This window comes from Candoia aspera, chromosome 1, assembly GCF_035149785.1.
Source record: "Candoia aspera isolate rCanAsp1 chromosome 1, rCanAsp1.hap2, whole genome shotgun sequence".
Lineage (NCBI taxonomy): Eukaryota > Metazoa > Chordata > Lepidosauria > Squamata > Boidae > Candoia > Candoia aspera.
The window spans coordinates 107,103,399-107,118,683 of record NC_086153.1 but is presented as its reverse complement, the minus strand read 5'-3'; the positions used below and the strand labels follow the sequence as shown (position 1 = coordinate 107,118,683).

The following is a 15,285-nucleotide window of genomic DNA, read 5'->3' as shown; positions in this document are numbered from 1 at the left end:
ACTATCTGTATACAAGAAATGCAAAATAGAGAATTGGAATATTTTATATTGCAAAACCTATGGCTTCAGGTTTTAATGGTTAACAGCTCATTACAACGAAACAAATATTTTGGGTCTACATTGAATTCCTCAGTAGATATTTAATAAAGGTTGATATCTTTCTTATGCTGGAATGTAATAAATTTGAAGGAATATTAACACATATGTTTTGAACACATTCATTATTTGTTCCATAGTAGTTAAATATTCTTACTATGAAGAATCAGGTTCTTACAAGAAAATTAATGTTTATGGAGCTTAATGTGTTGTTAAATTCCAAAAGTTTGGAATTTGTCTCTTTATGAAGGACTCTGGATATATTCAGACTGGACTTTTATATTAAAAAAAAATGTTCTGCATTCCTGGAAGCATGTGTGTATACTAGAGTCTAAAGGCTGATTCAGTGACATTTGACACCTCTCAGCCTCATTGGCTTTCCATCAATGGAGAAGAAATATTAGACAATACGATTCACTGTGATTTAGGTTTAATTCATTGATTAAATGAATTGATTTAATTTAGGGTATACATGTAATATAATGTTATTTGATAGGAAGCATACTGATTTTTATTTTTTTTTCTTTTCTATTTTCTTTTTTCGTCCCTTGTTTTCTTTTGTTTTTAGTTTGTATGGCTTAATTTTTTAGATATATAACAATAATTTCAATGGAATGGAATTTTCTGGCATTGTTCTTAAGATGTATTACTTGTACTACTGGTATAATTAATTGTATCTCAGAACTGAGAAGCAGCAAGTCTTCCAGTCTCAGAACCTGTCTGCAAGAAGATTTCAAGACTGGACTTGGTAGCTGAAACTGCTTTGATGTTGTGCTGAGATTACAAGCAGGCAGCAGAGCTCTGTGACAAGCCAGCTGAAAAACAATCCTCCTTGTGGCATCGTTCATTGATAGCTTTACTATGTGAACTCATGTGAGTGCTGTGCAAAACAAGCAGTCACTGTAACCAAGCAGGACAAACACTAGTAATATCTTTGTAAGGAGCCCATCCTTATTACATTACATTTATGTTTCTCTTTGGGTATCCAACTCTCACTTCCATATTACAAAGTAAGCAGAAGTGATACACAGATAGTTTTGCTTTTCTTGACATTTTCATGCCTTGCAACAGTGTGTACTACCCACTACATTTCTACCAGCATTTGTGTATCTGAAAATGTTTACTGATAAGATTTTTTCTTCTATCATTAGTAAACATTCTACCAAAGGTACAAACATTTATAGACTCCTTCAGGGTTTTTTTCCCCTTTTTGCCATTTATCTATAATTTATTTCATTTTCCCTGTCCAAAACAGCTACCAAGATTAATACAGTAGCTGTTTTAGACAGGGAAAATGAAATAAATTATAGATAAATGGCAAAAAGGGGAAAAAAACCCTGAAGGAGTCTATAAATGCAAATTCATATACCCCACAAACAAGCCTTTAATGTTGAACCATTCATTAAGCTTTCCATTTTTTCTCATATATGCTTCACTTCCATTATATACTACTGTTCTTACTACATTCAGCAGTCTTCAACAAATGTTCAACAAACATTTTTTCAAAACATACCATAATTCAAACTATTCACTTTATTATATGCTTTCTCGAAATCAACAAACATACAATAAACTTTCCTTCTCTTATTCATACATTTCTCAGTGACCTGATGAAGACCCAAACTCAGGTCTACACACCCTCAGCCTGGCCTACAGCCACACTGCAATATGCACCAATTTTTGCTCAGAATTCGGCCAAATGTCTTCCTAGACAGATTTAATGCACTAATTCCCTTGTAGCATTTACATTCACTCTTGCTACTTTTCCTTTTGTATGGGTATGTGTTTGAATCCTAGCAGGGGAAAAGGGGCAGAAAAAAAAGAAAGAAACCCTTTGGATTCATGAAAACAAAACAGGATTCCTTGAATTTGATATAAAGTGTTGGATTCAGTTTGATTTTGTAATTTAAGTTTTGAAGGCAACAAGATTAGAGTCAAACTGACTTGAGATTTAGTAAAAAAAAACAAAAAAAAAAACTGACCACAGTTTTTAAGGGGAAAATATCAAAATACAAGCTGGGTTTTTTTTTTGGAAGAATGGGCTGAAAATTGCAGGGATGGTCTACCTTTCAAAGATCAATAGATCAGGAATTTTTTGGCAGATTGCTTCATTAATATTTTCTGAAAAAATCTTGCTGCCCTCTTTTACAGCAGAAGTTGCAGGATGATGAAAATATATTTCAACAACTTCCAAACTGTCCAGTTAAGAGTTTATATAAAACTTGTACCGAAGCAGGGAATGTCCTGCTACAATTTAAAAATTAAAATCTTTCAAAAAAGTAAGCTCTTAAAAAAGTAAGCTCTTAAAAATCCACTACCCTCTCTCAATTTGCTCTTCTAGGGTAGCAGACTTGTTGCATGGTTAGTCTTTTCTGGGAATGATACATTATGTGCTATCTGTGCAACAACTGCTTTAAAAAAAATCTGGGAAGCATTGCATATATAGCACGCAGTGATTTAAACAAATAGTCTGTACAACATATTGGTAGTGTAATAGCAAATGCACCATCTCAGTCCCATTCTGCAGTAAATAAATCCAAGTCTTTTTTCTTTCTCTCCCCTTCCAACTGAACCTGCCTAAACAAATTCTGGCAGAAGAGTAAGATAAGCAGATAATAAACAACATTCTGCCACTCATTCTGATGAGCTGGATTTGCACATATGATGTTTTTCAGCCAGGTACGTCGATCAATATCATAGAGCCCATCACAGCATTCAACCTCTTACTTCACCCTTTTTGGAAGAAAAGTTGCAATAACATTTGAGATTCTGAAAAGCCATAAAATACATGATAAATGTTCAAACACTTTCAACAGATTCATATCTAATTGGTACCGGTTTAATCTGATCAAATCTCTGTTAAATTCATTCATTCATTCGCAGCTTCACACAGTTTTAGTTCTGTACCCTAGGCAATTTTGCTACCAATACAGAACCAAGAATTGTGCCCCTTATTATTATGACTTTCCATATTAGGAACCATATCATCTACTGCATAGCTCTTTGTCACTGAGCTGTAAAGTGCAGAAATCAGCAAGTAATTAGGTATTCCAGAGAAGAGTGGCTAAAACCACTCTAGCCACAGCTATGGGTCACAAGGTAGTCTGTGTTTTCTGCACAGAATTCCAGATCCTGTCCTATTCAGGGACCGAACTGATAAAGGTGTGCATGTGGAAGAAAGAATATTAAGCACCATCGGTGTTCCACAACTGGAAAATACAATCTTTGGACAAGATAGACAAGGAAGGGGCATAATAAGTATAAACAGAGATTGTTTATGCTCTATCAATGCTTTATCAATATCCATCTTATTTTTGAGAGAAACAGTCCTAAACATCTGGTGATTACCAGGTTAGGAAAAGGTTCAGCCAGCTCTTGAGATGGATTAACGAAAGTACAGAAATGCTCTGTTAATACCATTATTGTATATATAGTCTGTAAAGTATAAGGAAAAGGAAATAAAAGAGAAGAGCTAATCCCTCTCCTTTATGTTTATTTTAAAATGCACATTGAAAGTAGAGGTATTTTTAACTTAAGCGTATTCTAATGGATAAATACGGACTAGACATTCTGGTTGCCTCAAAGGTAGTTGAGTTACTGACTGACTTGATGAAATCCATGACAGAATTAAAACCCATTAACATATCTCTATCAAAAGCTCAAAAATATTTTTAACGTGGACATTTCTGGGATATTTCAAACTTGGACTAAAGAACTAGAATCTCTGATAAAGCCACATCAATGGATGCATGTCCTTAAAATGGTATCAAGTATCTTGAGGTTAAAGTTGATTCATCAAAAAGAGGTATTTAGGGTATATTAGACTCCCCAAAGAAGGCATTTGAAAGAATGGATGTCGGATTTTCTACGCTCAAGGTATAAAGAATTTGAGGGTTCACTGACCCATATGATATGGTCATGTGATCACTGGGTAACTTTTGGGGATAGTGTATTAATGTATATAAGCAGATTTATGGGAGAACCTTTAAATGTTAAAGATGTTAATATAATGTTAAACAATATATCAAAGGTTTGGAATTTGACTGTCTACCAGGAATTATGGTTGTATTGAGTAGGGGGGGTGGCTAAAAGAATCATATTGAGAAATTGGAAATGTGAATATATTCCAGATGTCAAAAAGTAGTTGCCAGAAATGTGTGATCTCTCTGTTTTGGAAAAGGCAATATTTTCTACTAATCAAAGGATGCAACAATATGTATTACTACGGCAAATATTTTGTGATATTTTATAATAATATTTTGTACTGATCATATTATACTAGTGTATTATAAGTGATTGGTAAATATATATTATAAATATATATTTATAAATAATATATAATATAAATAATAAATAATATAAATATATTGGTAAATATAAAATATCAGGTAGATCTTTAAAAATTTCTTTTTTAGTTTCTATTTTTAGTTTGGGGTTGTCTCTTTTCTATTTTTTTAAAAATTAAGATTAAATATTGTTTTGTTACTTGTATATGCATAACATAAATAATGCACATTAAGAGTCGAGAAGTGTATGTGCATATATGCATGAAATAATATATACAAAGTATTTCTTTACTGTGTATTAATCAAAAGAGAACCCACACAAAGCCTAAAATTATTCAGTGTTTGTAATACATCTGTTTTAATGGAGGAACATTGGCAATAATCTCAATGTTTGGGATTACTGGGGCTGCGAAGAAAATACAACTTGACAGCTTATACTGGAACAGTACTTACATTTAATTACAAGTGAGCCAGATATGTTGACAAGGAGAAAAATTACATTAAAACCATTGTGTATGAATGATCATCACCAACACTTCGACTCTTAAGAATTCACAGAATAGCATCATCTGCAATCTGCCTATTTATGAGAACATGCTATTTAAAATGTATGACTGAAACTAAAATGAGGAGCAAAGTAAACACTGAACAGAAGCAGGATGGATATCAAGTCCATGGGAAGCTGGGAGTGGCAATCCTTAAATGTAAGTACTACACCAAGTGTAGTGTTTTAAAATGTTGTTAAAGCCCTTGATTTCTAACTGAAACAGTAATGATCTATTCTATCCATTCAAGATTTAGGCATCTTGCTATAAAGGCATACATGTCAGATGCTTCCTCTATAACTTTGGCTGTTGGTTTGCCTGCACCATGACCAGCCTTGGTGTCAACATGAATTAGTAATGGATTGTTTTGTTTGGGGCTTCGGCCTACAAGATACTGCAGAGAAGCAATGAACTTCAGGGAATGAAGAGGCACCACTCGGTCATCATGATCAGCTGTAAGAAGTAAAATCGCAGGATATTGGACTCCATCACCTTCTGGTACTTGGATATTGTGAAGAGGAGAATATCTGCAGAAGAGATATATACATTTGTACTTTGTGAACACCTATTTGTCATCAATAGCCATATAAAGGAAGGAGTATTTGGTATGTTTGCCACCTTGAGTTATTTATTAAAAAAAATAATAAAGGCAGGATAAATGAATGAATGAATGTTATTTGAGGGTCCGCCTCTCCCCAATTTCATCTGCCCATCCGACCAGATCCAGCAGGTAGGGTATGTACAGGTTCCGTCACCTAGGGAGCTACATTTGGTGGGTTCTAGGTGGGGGTTCTTTTCTGCTGTAGCCCCTGCATTGTGAAACCTTCTCCCCATGGCTGTTGAGCTTCTGGAGGTCCCTCAAGACTTGGTTATGCCAGCAGGCCTGGGGACCCCAGGGGATGGGTGAACTAGTGAGATGGCTCCCTTATTTTTAACATCCCTTCGTCTTTTATTCTTTGTTTTAGTTGGTTTTAATATTTTAAATGTATTTATTGATTGTTTTTAGCTCTTTGTATGCTGCCCAGAGTCGCTTGTTTGTGACATGGGCAGCTATATAAATCTGAAAAATAAAATAAAATAAATAAATGGATAAATGGATAAACAGTGCTGCATTCTATTTCAAGAGATCTACGGAATGGGTGAGGAGCAGGATAGCTGCATCTAGAAAAACAATAACTGGACATGGCCATCTATAACATGCAAACAAACATCTGCTCCTGAACAATTCTTCCCACTGAATCCCATCCTCTCTATGCCCAGTATTCCTTCAATCTTCCAGCATGGATTTGAAGCATGAACAAAGCTGGAAAACCTTCTGCATTGGCAGATTGCTTGGTGCAATCAACATAGGTTAAAAAATAGCAAATTCAGTGCTAGAGGTTATCAGGATATGGATCAAAAATAAGCAAATTGCTGGAATCATAACTGCCTTATACGATTCTGTATAAGGTTTTCTCTCTGTTGTGGAATTCTGTATAGTTTTGGTCACCAAATCTTAAAAAGAATATTACGCAGCTGAAGAAAATGCAGTCAAGCCAAGATATCAAGATGCTACTTGAACCGTGCAGAGTCCCTCCTTGTGGGGGGAGATGGGCGGTGATAAAAATTTGATAGATAAATAGATAAATAAATAAATAAAACATCCAGGAAAATCTAGGGCTTCTGAGTTCATAAGAGAAGTATCTAAAATGGGAATATAGAAAACATTTATATATTTATGTAGTAGATGAGAGTTTGCCAAACTATCAAACTTCAAATACGTTGGGGTGTTATTCCCAAAGCTGGCTTGGAGTTTTGGGAGATTAGGAAGGCTGGTCTAGTATATTATTAATTTGCAGAATACATCCTCTTTTAATTTATACTACTAAATCACATTAAAAAACCCTTATAATATTCAGCTTTTGTGCAACAAAATAGAAAAATAAGCAGCATCTTTATTATTGTTATTCGGCAGTCTAGTAGAGTATACTGTATGTAAACAGAGAACTATTCTTTACTTACTTGATCAGCCAACTAAACTGTTCTTTATCATCTGAGCAACCAAAATCTGTAGTCCATGCATGGCCAATGGTGAATTTGTGGAACTTTAGCATGTCCATCACTCCAACCTGAGCAATAACACAGGCAAATAGATCTGGGCGCTGGTTGGCACAGGCAGCTGAAAAAGTTGGAAAGATACTCATGTTGTATTAATTGCTAAAGGAGCTATTAGTACTGGTGAGTATCTACCATAGAACAGCTTCAAATGTAGCAAATAAGAAGACATAGTGTTTGAAAATGGTAAGGAGGTACCAAATGTTGCTTTAACATTGAAGCAGCAATTTTCTTTAAAAACTAACAGGATATGATACTGGAACACTTGCAGCACGACATGAGATTAAAACGTATCATGTCTAATGTTTAATAAAACAACAAAAAGAAACCTCCATGTTTTGAACAGAGGCAGGCAACTTGTAGCCCCTAAGCCCCTTCTGAAAACACTTCTGAGTATCATTTTCTTGCTCTTTCAAGGTCCAGGCAAGGCCAACTAGCTTCCCAGTTTTTTAAAAAAGTACCCCATCCACTCCAAGAAAAAATGGGGACCCCCGAAAATCCCACTTTATGCATTATGCATCTACAACCCACTTTATGTCATCATCCCACCTATTACAGCTGTTTATTTTTATAAAACACAGTAAGGGCAATTCCCAACCACAAAAATGTCCACCTCTGGATCATCAGTTAGCAGGTACAGAGGAAGGGCAACAAAATAGTAACTGGCAACCAAAAATGTACAGAAGTCAATGCTTACTAATCACTTAAGTTTGAAACAAATTTAAATTGTGTTTTCCCAGTAGACCCTTTTTCAGCTCAGTGCCCTCCAAATGTGCTGGGCTTTAGATCTCATTATCCTCAGGCAGTCCCTGCCTGGAAAGATTAGGGTTCTATAGTTTAACACAGCTGGAGAACACCAGGTTGGAAAACCAGCCTTTTTATGTACTGAATTCTTTGTGTAGCTGGTTCTAGCCAGCACATTATGCATATAGGTTATATACAGACAGATGTGTAAATGGGCAGTTTGCATATCTATATGATGTCTAGATGTAGAGCAAATTCTGTGGTTCTGTTAACTAGTGCATTTGTGAATTTAAAAAAATGGCCTTTTAAGAACCTAAGTCTCTTTTGCATACTCATGCTGCCTTTGCATTAAATCCATCCAAGGTAATCAAATAACAGAGAAACATACAGCCTGATCTTACCAACTAAGAGACCTCCATTTGAACCTCCATTAATAGTCAGCCTTTTTGAAGATGTATATCCCTCTTGAGCAAGATACTCAGCTGCACACTGGAAGTCATCAAAACAGTTTTGCTTATTGGCCAAGATTCCACCTAAACACATAGAAAAACAAACCAGTTAACTTCTTCAGAACACATACAGACTTTGGATCCCACAGATTCAGAATAACACTCTCAAGGCAGGGAGGTGCAAAAAGCACAGCTTGGGATGACTTTTCAGTTCCATGAGTATTTTAAATAATTTATGCAGTTGGGAATACAAAAGACAATAGAGATCTCTCTCAACAAAAGAATTAGAAGATGGTTCTGCCAATAACTTCAGTGCTTTCAGAAGCTCTGAATAATGCATACATACGCTGAAGACTGGAAAGGACAAAATAAAACTCCACTACTATTCTAGGTAATGTTCCAAATAACTGATCTCATCTAAAAGCCTTACATGGAGCAATCTGACTATGAGCAGCCCTGACAAAGGTCTACCTAGATTTTTAATGGAAGTTTACAGTCTTCATTTTTTTCATAGCATTTTAAAGACAGTGAAAATTTAGAAATCGATGGGAAACAGATAAATGAGCAAATAAAAAAAAAAAAGAACCATGAAACTTGGTATCAAACACATGGATCTTCATTTTGAGACCTGGCACTTTTATCCCACCAATCAGCTCAAAACAACTATAGTGAACAAAATTTAAACAGCCAACCAAGCACTAATTAATTAAGCTGTGCCACAAGGAGGCCAGGGCAACTTGTCCCTTAAGCCTATCCTTGCAAATAGCGCCTCACATTCGTGTATCTGTGATTCAGGGCTCCTGGTCATTTGTAGAGACTCCAGGATGATAATCATCACTCCACCTCTCTTAATTTGGGGTTGTGACTGATGTGACCCTTCAAACCCAGATGGGTACATTTCCAAGAGGGAAATTCCCTGCTCTTTGCCCATCCAGGTCAAAATGATATAAACCAGGTTTGACCCCTCAACCAAGTTCAAATCATAGGTGAGGATAGATTTATTGCTGGCAGACTGATTGAATATAAAGGAATGTGCAAAGGGGGAAGGATCCTTTTGTGAATGAAATCCATTCTATTCACACAGGACTATTTGGATTTAAGTCTTTGTGCATAACATTTAGTGTTACGTTGCATCAAGTTTCTTTCTAAGGGGCTATTGCTTTTGGCTTGCACAAAACTTGATGATCATACAAAATCTGAGTGGCCATAGAAAAGGTGACCTCTTCAAATTCTTTAACCATTTCAGTACATCCTTCATAGCATTTCAAAACCCTGGTGAATGAATGATAGCTCCTTGCACTCTAGAACTGCCATCATACAGTAATACAGTGTTTCTCCATGCTGGCTGGGGAATTCTGGGAGTTAAAGTCTACATGTCTTAAAATTGCCAAGGTTGAGAAACACTGCAGTAATACTGTATATGAAACATTCAAAAGAAAATGCAACCAAGGTTGAAAGGAACATATAATACATATGGCTCTGAAAAAGCCATAGCAGAGATGACCTTGAGTGATCTCAGATAAGCTAATAAGCAGGATTGGATCTGGCTAGTACAGTATTTGAACTGAAGATCATCTAGAAACCCCAAAGCTGTATCTACAATGGAAGGTTTAAGAAAACATTTTGGGAAAGGACAATGGCCAACCACGTCTACACTGATGCTAAAAAGCTCAACATGGACATACTGTACCTATAGCCTGCCACAGATTCAACTTGAGGGAAACTTTAGCTCTGAATATACCATGGAAAACAGAGACATCCTGTCCTTCAGTAGTGCAACCTCGCAAATCTTTCCATGCTATCTAAGACCACTGCACTAAGCTCACACCATCAGAAATTGCTGCCACTGAAATTAACAAACAGATGTCAGTTACTACCAACATGCAGTCTGCAATGCCAATTATGGCAGGAAATGGGGAAATAAAGACCACTCAGATCAAAGTAACTGTTACTAAAACACACATTAAAGCTCTTCAGCTGATTTCCAGTTATCACAAAATACTTTGTCTGGGGTATTAAAATGCTGGCATGAATGCTTTATATTTCTGAAAATCATTGGGTCCCTTTTCCCAATTATTGGTAAACTCTTTAAATTAGAGAAACAATGAATACTAAACGTCATGAAACAGCAACATGAAAAGCAAGAGGGAAATGTGTATATTCTTCAAGCATTCTTTGAAAGAGCTTTTGAAAAAGATACAGTTGAGAATAAGATTTTTTGAAAGGATTAAGAAGTGCAAGAGATTGAAATAAGTTTGTGACAGTGATGTTTATATATCCATACCCATTCCATAAAGTTCAGGGTATGGAACACTATCCAGAGCATAAAAAAGAAATAATGAATAGTAAGCCAAACGAATTAAAGCTGAAATCAGAGAGATAGCTGTAATCATTCAGCAGGTAGATCCACCATCATTTCATATTTACACAAAATTAGCTTGCCACTGAACAACATGTTTCTGCAATACGAAATCTTACCTTTGTGCCAGGTCTCGCCATATTCGCCACCTCCCCTGATATTAGCCACAGCTAGAATACCACCTAGGTGCCTTATAAAAATAAGTCTTGATACACTGTAAAACAACAACCACAACCTCAATTAATAGTTAAATTTATCTAACTTATGGCCTTTTCAATCAGCTGGAGCTAAAATATAGCAGTAGCAAGAATATGGATTTTCCTGCTGCTTTAACATAAAGGAGAAAGAATTTAACTGATACCATACATATTGTAACAAATGAGCTCTTCTGAATGAAAAATCTTTTCATGGTTCATTCAGCAAACCTAACTCACTGACCAAAAATGTACTTCAATCCCCACTTCCACAGCACTGAACTAAAGTCAATGAAAGAAATAAAATGGAAAATCCACAGCAGCTTATTCAAGTTTTCTAACTTGATATTTCATTTATAGAAATAATTCATTTATGTAAATATACTCTTGAGCTAAGATGTTAGAAAGGAAAACTACCTCAATATGTTCAATTTAGAAGAAAGCATTTTTACCTACCTACTTATCCAGAGTCAATTCAACTCTATTAAAGGTTGTTAATAAATGATTTATTTCTATTACCTTCTCAACACTGCCAGACCTGGAGAACCCATAATACTACTGTAGCTCATGTGATACTGACTATAATTTAGTAATCCCAAGGTATATTTAAATATTCCAACTCTCTTCTAGCAATCTGAATTCCATTTTTGTATCTATATAACCATTTTGGAATTCCTGAATACATGTGGGCAAAAGCTGCCTAGGACAGCTTGTTTTCAGCTTAGAATGCTGTTTCACATAAATGGAAGTCTAATTTTTTAAAAAAGAATCCCTGTCAGATAATAAAAATAAATTAGACGTATCAAGCATAAAAGTAATGCAGCTTTTAGAAAATATGCACAAAAGCATCTCTGAAGTAAAAGTCAATGCTATTCTAAAATATCTTCCTGTGTGAGAATTAATCAGATTTTAAAATTCCTTCTCTTCTCCTCACCACTTCGTCAGCCTGGGTGTTCACATTAGCTGTCTTTGTCACTAGCATTTTTATTGGTTTTATCTGTAAATGATATCTATTAATGATTCTGAGAGTGCTGGGGGGGGACTTGAAGTGGGGATGATCTGCCACTTCCAAAGCCTCGCTGACTTGCCATAATAGGTTGTTCATTTTTAGATTGTTCTCCAACTTATTTCAAAGAAAGGACTGAGTTTGCATATATTTATAACTGAAGATTTCTAATGGGGTCTTGGGGCGTCTGCATCGGCACCCCGCCAGCAGATCTGGTGAAGGGAAAGCTCAACACTCTTTTAGTGTTAGCATATTAAAGCAAGAGAACTGCAACTAATTACAAAGATGTTGGAGTCATTAATCATCTCTAAATACTATTAACCAAGTTACAATTAGTGATCACAAAAGGAAAAATGATAGGAAGAAAGCTTGCTGTCAAATGCCATTGAAAATTAATGGAGTCTAATGTTGAGGGAGTAAAAATAATATACCAAAAAAATACAAATCACCCTGGAAAATATTCCATATTTTCCCTAAACAGTATTATCTACATACTACTTTATAGAGAGAGCCAGCTGCCATCCACAGGTTTATGTTAAATTATGATACAGCACCTATCCTCTCCTTCTACCATGACTATCTCAGAAGTTTTATATATATGATCTATTTTGCTCGTTTCTTCTTTTACCGTAATTAGTTCTCTGTTCAATGGCTCTGCTACAGAGAGAGAGAGCCATTCCTCTTCTATGCATGCCTGAAGTAAAACAGGATGCCGAGAAAAGGACCCTCCACACATCGTAAGAGATATGTACACTGATGTCTCATATTCTTTATATAATATTCTTTATATAATAAATAGTAACGCTGACACAAAAAGATACATTCTGATCCTCCAGCTGAGCTCAGAGTTTGAAAGTTTGAAAGAACTGGAGCTTGAAGATTATGAAAGTGTTTTGAAGTCCACCTAGAACAAAAAGCTTGTTCCTTGCTTCCAGGTGTATGACTCATTTATTTAGAGTTTACTGTCAGGTTGTATCTATATGTCTATGGTTGAGTGATTGGTGCTGTATAAGGGACATAGAACAAGAATAAAAAATGAGGACAGATATCATGTAGAAAGAAAACACATGGAATGTTGGTGGAGTACAAGTATTTTCCAGGTCATCTGTTCCCGAAACTGTGTGTGTATCTTCCTTCCTCCCGCCCTCCATGCCACCCAGCTCCTCAAAATCCAGATGGTTTATATCAAAGAAGTACAGCTTTATAAAAGGAACTAAATCATAAGCATACCATGCTGTTCTATGGTGGAATTAAGAATCTACAAGAGAATCTACAAGGACGGGGGGCGGGGGCGGAATGCTGTATAGAGATGAAGTCAGGGCATGCTGTGGAAAAAAGCTGCAGTAATACCTTCTGCAGAAGATAATAGAATGGAGGTGATGCAGTCGGCTCAGCAGAATACCTCACCGGCCCCAAACAGATTATTATTGGGTAATAGGAAGATTTAAAAAGAAGCAATACAAAGGCAGATGCTCTGGTATCTATGAGGAGGGAAGGCAGCCAATCAGTCAGCAGGAAGGAGGCAATCAGGGTCATGAAGCTCAGTGGTCAGTGAATTTGCAGCAAAACGAATGTCTAAAAAGTGTAAGTGAAAGGTAGAATGGAAGGAAAGAAGGTCATGTGATCTACTGCTTGTCTTTCACCACTGCAGGCTTGTCCAGGAACACGCTCAATCAGATTTGGGTGTGCAGCTTGGGAACTGCCAAAGTGGTCATGTTAGCAATAAGCTTTGGGACTCAACTCAGTTAAACCAATTAGGAGCAGTTACTGTATGTTTAAGTGAAAGACTTTTGGAATACTTTTCCGTATTATTATTAACAACAACAAAGATTTCTCCTTACATTTCAAACATTCACAACAGATACTAAAGGGATGGTTATTATCTTGAAAAAAAATCCTTTTAAATTAAAAAAAAACAAACGAAAAAGGATAAAACAAAGTTTGTGCGTGTATGTATGCATATGCATGTGTGTGTGTGTGTACACACAGACATACATACATACATAAATGCACACACATAGATGCACAGACATAAGGTTTAAATAGGAATTACGCATGAGTGGTAACAGATGAACTTATTTCTCCCCCCTCAAAAAATTTTAAAAGAGTGTTTTTCAGTAGGCTGAATTCTTGCCCCTTCTGAATTTTTCAGGTAGCTTGGGGAGGGTGATTCCCTGGATCCAGGAGAGTGAACACCTCTTTGCACGAGGTGTCAATGCCAGCAGCCATTGAGAAGGCATTAATTCATCCCTTCCTTAATATCTCCTGGACCTGGAGATATTATATAACTACTGCCCAATCTCCAACTTATCTTTATAGTGAAAATTATTGAAATGGTGGTTTGGGACAACTATGTAGCACCCTGAACAGTAGGTTATCTGGATCCATTATCAGTCAGGGTTCAGGCACAGACATGGGATAGAGACAGTATTGGTTGCTCTGGTTGATGACTTATGCTGAGACTGGGATGAGAGTAATGCCCCTGTCCTGGTCCTTTGGGACCTTTTGGTGGCCTTCAATACCATTGACTGTGCCATTGTTCTGGACAGGCTGTGGGGATCAGAGACACTGTCCTCCAGTGGTTCTGCTTCTTCCTTAGCAGGTAGTTGGGTGAAAGTTGGGGGAGAGAAATCAGCACCAAGGTACCCCAGCTGTCAGTGTTCTCCCCCTTGCTATTTAACCTCTACATGAAGTCTCTGGGGGAGGTTACCTGATGGTTTGAGGCTATGCTGCTGACACTATACCTGACTGTATATTGCAACTGCAGGCCAGCCAAAGATGCTGTCAAAGTCCTGTCCTGGAGCATGGAAGCTTTCTGGATTGAAGAGTATAGGCCTAAACTAAACTGTAGCAAGATGAAGTGACAGTTTATCTATCAGTCGTGCTCTACATCCCCATGTTTTGTCTCTGGAGAAGGGTGCACTGCCCTGAAGGAGTAGGTCCATGATTTGGGGGGTCGTCTGAACTCATGGCTTCTACTGGATCAGCAGGTGGAAGCCATGGCTGAGGGACCTTTGCTCAGTTTCAGCCAGTGCACTAGTTGCAGTGCTATTTTCAGGTTTCAATAATTTTTTCATAAACTTCCAACTTTCCACTTACCTATAACTTGGTGTGATGGATATGTTGAAGCCACCATAACCATAAAGGAAGGCAGGATGAGACCCATCCAATTTGATTCCTTTTTTGTGGATAATAAACATTGGTATCTTGGTACCATCTTTGCTTGGATAAAATACCTGAGACAGAAAGGAAAGGGGAAGAAAATTATGAATGATGTGAATACTTAGAGTATTCTTTCAGGCATATTAGTCTGAGGTACACTTCTACCTGAACAAAAGGGGAAAGGAGGGGGAATGAATAAAATTTTGATTGCTGCAATGCTTAAAAAAATAAGAATTTTCTTCCTAGATCAGACTGTAGAACAGAAATTTAAGCTTGGCATGCTCAAATTCATATGGAAGTTCCAAATCAGCACAGAAGAGAAGTTGCCATCTATCCGCATTTGTCATAAG

At 36.6% G+C, this 15,285-nt stretch overlaps 1 protein-coding gene across 1 annotated transcript in view; it reads right to left on the bottom strand.

Annotated features, from left to right (window-relative positions):
* Positions 1–4,708: 4,708 nt before the first annotated feature.
* Positions 4,709–15,285, bottom strand: part of PREP (prolyl endopeptidase) — a 79,397-nt gene continuing 68,820 nt past the window's right edge. Inside the window, exons 11-15 of the mRNA XM_063311610.1 lie at positions 14,873–15,009; positions 10,693–10,787; positions 8,167–8,298; positions 6,929–7,085; positions 4,709–5,454 (exon numbers count right to left, since the gene is read on the bottom strand). Of these exons, the coding sequence (XP_063167680.1) occupies positions 5,160–5,454; positions 6,929–7,085; positions 8,167–8,298; positions 10,693–10,787; positions 14,873–15,009 (816 nt within the window). The 3' untranslated portion in view covers positions 4,709–5,159. The remainder of the gene's footprint in view (positions 5,455–6,928; positions 7,086–8,166; positions 8,299–10,692; positions 10,788–14,872; positions 15,010–15,285) is intronic.